A 6,640-nucleotide genomic window follows, 5' to 3' on the forward strand; every position below is an offset into this window, starting at 1 on the left:
GGTGAACTGGTTACTCGTCCCCTTGGACGTGGCTGGCTGCGCCATTTCTTTTATTTAAAAAAAAAAAAGTGAACGTTGAACCTGAAAGTCTGCGGTTTTTTGTTGTTGTTAGTTTTAAGTCAAGCTTTGACTCTTCCTTCTCCACATACATTCCACAACCTCTATTGCGGTACTATTTTCTACTCCATAACTCAACACAAAACACAACACAACAGAAGAAATACAACGTTATCCTAAATCACATTATCCTCTTCTCTTCTCGCCGTGCCTTTCACTGTCAGTACTCTTTGACCGCCATGCCGCTCTCACCGTAAAATGACGTCAGCAACTCCAACGCCCTCGCCGGCGTCAGTTTCAGCGGCGCTTGACTCAATCCAGCAATCGCTCTCTGAGCTCTGCCCCAGTGAGGACCAGCCACCAGCTCGGTTCTACTTCGACAACCCTCGACGTTTCTGCTCCTTCGCAAGCCGTCTCCAGTTCATTCTCCAACAGCTCCTCCGCTCGTCCCCTTCGCCTGAGTCTCTCCCCGCCGCCGCCCTCACTGCACTCAAAGGAATCGCTGCCGATCTCTCTGTAGCCGCCGATGCGGCTTCGCTTTACTCCAAACGCAGCAAGATCTTCGTCCTCGTCAATTGCCGATCGCTCTGCGATTCTCTCCAAGAGCGCACTTCAGCCATAGCCAATTGGCTTGCTTTGCTCGACTCCGACCTCCCCGATCTCCGCAAAAAGATCGCCGATCTCTCCCGAGACATGAAGCAAACTCAATTCACTGTAATTTTCTCTCTCTCTCTTTCTCTCGCTCGTTCGCTCTAAATTTTTCTGCTGACTTTGATTTTGATTTTGATTTTGGCAGGTAACGGAGAACGAGGAGAGAGTGCATTGTACGCTACAGAAAGAGGGACAAGGAAGACGAACAAGCAAAGCAGTACAAAGCGCCATAATCATGGACTTAGCGCGAGCTCTAGGGATTGAATCCGATAACTACTCTGAGTTATCGGAGCAAGTCAAGCTCTTCAAAGACGACCTAGCGCGTTCCAGTTCGATATCCGAGAGGCGGATTTTGGTGTCTCTGGAGAGAATCTTAAGCAACTGGTCAGTTCAGCCGGACTTCGTTGCGCCGAAACTGGACTTCGATTTCGAAGACGACGCCGCTCAGATATCGCCGTTCAAGAATTTCCTGTGTCCTTTAACCAAAGAGGTGATGAAGGATCCCGTGGTGCTCGAGTCTTCTCAGAACTACGAGCGCACCGCCATTGAGTACTGGTTCGAGCGGTGCATAGAGGACGGTCGTGATCCGACCTGTCCAGTCACCGGACAGGTGCTCAAGTCGTTGGAGTTGAAGCCGAATATCGGATTGGCCGGAGCAATTGAGGAGTGGATTAGTAGGAATATTGAAATTCAGGTTAAGACCGCGGTGCAATGCCTTAGTGAGGAGCCTGTTGCAGTGGAAAACATTGAGAGAATACTGGATAGTATCTATCAGGTTTCGGAAGATTATCCTAGTTGTAGATATAGAGTGAGGAATGCTGGCATTGTTTTCCTCGTTGTTAAATTGCTTAGGAATTGTTCCAAGAGTATAGGGACGCATTTGAGAAGCAAGGCGCTTATGACTTTGTTTAGCATGGCTAGAGATGATGAAAGCAAGGTGAGTACTTTTATCCAAGTCTTGTCTTGCAAAATTTTGCAACTATTGAATTATTGTTAACCTAGAATGATGAGAAACTAGTTTCAACTTTTAAGATGCACAGTGTGAAATATGCACAGGGATTAGTTTGCAAGTTACAAGACAACTATGTGAAATATGCACAAGATACATCTTGAATCGTTGCTGATAATTTAACAACATTGTGCATGAGTTATGGAGAGAGAAAGAGAGGGCCATGAATATAGTTGGTATGCAAATTGTTTTCCAGCGAGTGATAGGAGGGGAGTTGCAAATGAACAAAGTGCGGTTCTCATTTTTTATTTTTTAAGCTGATCTTTCGTCAAAAGTTATATTTTTCCTTCCTTCCTTTCATTAAATAAATTTTGTATAATTTGTAGTAATAATGCGATAGTTTAATTCCAATGAGCTCTAGCAGATATGGCACCTCCTCCCTCCACAAAAGGGAGCGGATCTTAAGGTTGTAAGTTCAAAACCCACTACGTGTGTGTATAACTTACCAATTAAAAAAAAAAAAAAAATTGATACTATAAGACTTACATTGATCTTTGACAAAGTATGTAATTTTGTTCCCCATATGCAAATATTTGTATCTTTTAGGGCCTTCTGGTCTCTGCTCATACTGTCGTAGTTTCTGATGGTATGTATAAAATATTTCTAGAAAATAATGCTTGAAGAGGGTATCACTAGATTGGCCATACATGGTCTTATTGGGAGCTCCGAGAAAGAGAGAGAGTATGCTGTGAAGTTATTACTTGAGTTCTCTAGTGATGAGGCTTGTTGCACAAAAATTGCTTCAGAAAAAGGTGCATTAGTTCTTCTCTCAAGCCTGGCAGGAAATCTGGAGCATCCTTCTTTATCCAATCTAGCTGAGGAGGTCTTGAAGCAAATGGAGAGGGTGGAGGAAAATGTTCAACCTTTGGCAGCTGCTGGGAGATTTGAACCCTTACTTAGTCGGCTATGTGAAGGTATGTTTTATGAAGTTTTTGTTTGTGGTACATAAATTATTATATGTGATACCATACATGTTAAGAGAATACAACATTACTTTGTAACTAGTAACTAGTATCTGTTTCTACGTAGAGCAATTGAATAGTATGCCGGAAAGAGGAGTTTCTTGAAATTTTCTTCTTCCTTATATCAGTTCCACGCAGTGTATAATAGATTTTACAATCATATATCTTAATTTGAATGTGGAGCTTTTATTGGAACAGCTTCTGATGATGTTAAAATAGAGATGGCATCTATTGTGGGAAGAATGACCTTGACAAATAGCAGTAAAGAACAAATTGCTAGGCAAAGTTCAAAAATACTAGTTGAATTACTATCGAAGCCAAAAGGAAGGGCACCAAGCTTGCAAGCACTGTATAATTTGTCAGGGTTCGATGATAATGCAACCATCCTTGTTGACGCTGCAGTGCTTCCAGCTCTTATAAATATTCTGTTTGAAAATCAGGATGATTCTCCTGATTTGAAGGAATTGGCTGCATCTACAATTGCCAACATTGTTTCAAATCCAGGACACTGGGAGTTGGCATCCATTGACAAGAAAGGTCATTCAATGCAGTCCGAATCATTTATATTTAGTCTTTTGGAGCTTCTATCTGCTGCACCCGTTCAATGTCAAGCGCCCATTCTCCATATCCTATATGGAATTGCATCGTCTCCCCAAGCATCAGGTAATTCCTTGTCAACAAATTTAATTCTAAAGAGAATATATTCCCCGTCACCACGACATGCCTTTATTCATAAGCATCTTATTAAATTTTTCTTTGGTTAATTTCTCATGATGCCAATGAGCTATGACTCAAATGACACTTGCTCCTCCCACAATAATGGGTGGAGGGGAGGTACTGAGTTTACTTGTGTAACTCACCCATAAAAAGATAAAAAATAAATCTCATGATATTTGGGATTGCCTCCAATCATTATATGTCCGATTTTTATTTGTTTGATCTATTTTATTCCATAGGAAATGAAACTTAAAAATAAATGTGGCTGATGCTGTTGAAGGCCTGCATGTTGGTTTGATGGTAATATTAGGAAGCTATACTTTTTAAATTTTCCATACATGAAATGAATAAATCCTGTATACTTATCTCCTCAAAGGCCTGTCAAAAACAATATAAAAGAAGTAATGTGAATTTTGAATTACAATAATTTTTTCAACTAAAATACCCAAGTCTATTACCGTGATGATTATGAATAGGGGATGTCCCTTCTGGGGCATGATGTTGGTTTTCACTCAATATTCCCATCAGCCGAAGCTATCAAGACCCTGTTGGGATTAAGGTCAAGCTATAGCTGAACTGACCTAAGAGAGTGTCTGTGGCCTCCGTACTGTTTAGATCCTTTAGACATTCCTCAGCAGGTAGGGGCTACTATATTCACAGTTAGGTAGAGTCTTCATCATTGACTGCCCTCACCATTTTTTTCTGTCTCAAAATTTTTATATATATAGTGGTTGTCAATCTAGTTAGTTCCTAGGACCATGATGGTGTTCATGATTGTCCACCTTTATATTCTCAGCTATTGTTCTTAACCTCTGGATATGGAATCCTTTTCCTTACTTTTGTCACTAAATCACCATTATGATCGTTAAATCTTGCTACTTACATAATTATGGCTGTTTTTATGTACCTCAAATTGCAAAACTGAATGCGCAAGATATTGGGATTCATGGTACATCAAATATTTGCAGGAAATTAGGTTAACTTTTTGTAAACTAGGTTTCATATTTACAAGCTAAATTTCTTTAGGGCTGTGAGACGTTGAATACAATTGTAGGATGGAGACATTTCTCCTGCAATTGTAAAATGCCCTGTTATGTATGACAACAATACCTTATAGAATGGAGATTCAGATTCATAATATTGTATTTACAGTAAACCATGTTTTATATTTTGCAGAGTCGGTAACATCTCATGTAAAATCTGGGGAAGGCATCAAAACCATCATATCATTTCTTGAACACCCAGAAGTTGAACACAGAATTTATGCTTTCAGACTTACAAGAGTACTCTCAGAAAGGTTTGGTCAAGATTTGGCAAATGAGTTGAGACCTAACAAGCTTCCCTTGTTGAAAGACAAACTCTTAGACAACCAATCTACAGAAGGTGAGCGATCTGATGCTGCTTGTATACTTGCTAACCTTTCCCTATCAGAAGATGAAGTGAAAACACTATTAGGAGCTAGTTTTGTGAAATGGACTGTTACTACTCTCAGAAACCAGAGCCGCAGCTCCAATGTGAGGATTTCTCGACCAGCATCAAGCATGGCGGAGGGGCTTCTTGGACTTCTACTTCACTTTACAAGGAGTCTTGATTCGCAAACTCTTAGTATTGTGAAAGAGCATCACCTTATGACCATTTTCTGTGGGCAGCTTAGTTTTTCTTCAAAACCAAGAGTGAAACAACTAGCTGCCCTTGGATTGAAAAACTTGTCCGAATGTGGAAGGTCAGTTACTTCTGGGGACGCAGAACCACCACCTCCCCAAGGATTCTGCTCTTCCATAGTGTTCATGTGTGGAAGGGCTTCAAAGAATCCTTCTGCATGTCCCATACATGATGCTGCATGTGAAGAAGATAGTCAGTTGTGTTTGTATAAGAGCAGCTGTATCAAACCCCTGGTTGAGCTTCTAGCTGATGAGGACACTGGTGTTCAGATTGCTGCAGTGGAGGCACTCTCCACACTAGTGTTGGATACCTCTAACAATTTCAAGAGAGTAGTTGAAGAGCTTGAGCAGCAGGGTGTGATCGATACCCTGATCACTCTTTTCACAGAAGTTCGACCGGGAGAGCTTCAAGAGAGGGCAATTTGGATGATAGAGAAGATTCTGAGAGTGGAAAGCCAGAGTCAACGGCTTGGGCTTAATCAGTCTTTGGTTAGGGCATTGGTGGAAGCCTTTAAACATGGGAGTGCCAATGCAAAGAGGCATGCTCAGGATGCGCTTACCAACCTAAAGCAGATATCAGGTGTTAGTGGCAAGGCGTCTAGTCAGACTCGGTCACGATAGTTGCCAATGAAAAAATGTTGGCTCTACACTTACACTTACACTGTGACTGTGTCAATGTTGTATAATTAAACCATAAATCTCACCCTGTATAGTTAGTAACACAGGCCTAATTGCATTCATTGTTATAAGGAATCACCGTTCAAAGTGTCAATTTCGTTCCTCATCAATTGTGTGAGAGGTGTTTTGGGCACCCTTATGATCTGAGATTGGTTATTACGGCCTAGGATGGGTTGGACTTCCAACTTTAAGGCCTTCTTACAGATTAGGGTAGTAGCTTTCTAGCTTATGATATTGTTATTGGTCGGGATTGGTTCATAATGAAAATGTAACACGTTTGAATAAAATTATACGGACCAATTTATTTTATTTTTGATAGAAAGTGCAATTTTATTGAAGAAAAAGTGAACAAAAGATTACCTGATCGATTGATAGGCCACTAGAACTCCACCATATGTGCCTTTTTTACATGTCCACATTGCATGGGCCTCGGTTTCAGCTTCCTCACAGTACAACTCATACAAGATAACCCATTTGAAATCATTGTATTGTCAACAAAAAGATTTAAAAAAAAGTGTGAGAGTAAAATTATATCTGAATTATTTCTTTTCTAGTGGTCAACCACCACATTATATTATTTCTAACAATGAATACACATCTCTCTTTATTATATATCTCTCAGTTTTTCTCCGTTTCTATTTGTGTTACAATGCCTCTTGAAGTACATATTTATAGAAGACAAAGAAGAGAAATTGAAGGGACAAAGCCTTAATTGAAAGGCTTTCCACCCCTAACGAATAGATCTTGTCTACCCTAAAGAATTAGGGTGGGTGGCTTGTCAGTCTCCCATGTGAATGAACAAAGTAAAGAGAAATATATTTAATCCCAGTAAATTTGTATCAAAGTGTTCTACAAATTCCTTTTGTTTGTATCCCTTTTAGTTTTCTCTTAAATATCCATTTATA

The 6,640-nt window shown here is 40.2% G+C and overlaps 1 protein-coding gene across 1 annotated transcript; it reads left to right on the forward strand.

Moving 5' to 3' along the window:
• On the forward strand, nt 1-5,879 carry LOC142607791 (U-box domain-containing protein 44-like). Its single transcript, XM_075779421.1, has 5 exons — nt 1-771; nt 854-1,645; nt 2,325-2,631; nt 2,878-3,342; nt 4,573-5,879. The coding sequence occupies exons 1-5, from the start codon at nt 316-318 to the stop codon at nt 5,676-5,678; spliced, it is 3,126 nt and encodes a 1,041-aa protein (XP_075635536.1). The 5' UTR covers nt 1-315; the 3' UTR covers nt 5,679-5,879.
• The last annotated feature ends 761 nt before the right edge of the window (nt 5,880-6,640 follow it).

The sequence above is a fragment of the Castanea sativa genome, chromosome 8 (assembly GCF_040712315.1).
Source record: "Castanea sativa cultivar Marrone di Chiusa Pesio chromosome 8, ASM4071231v1".
NCBI classification, from domain to species: domain Eukaryota; kingdom Viridiplantae; phylum Streptophyta; class Magnoliopsida; order Fagales; family Fagaceae; genus Castanea; species Castanea sativa.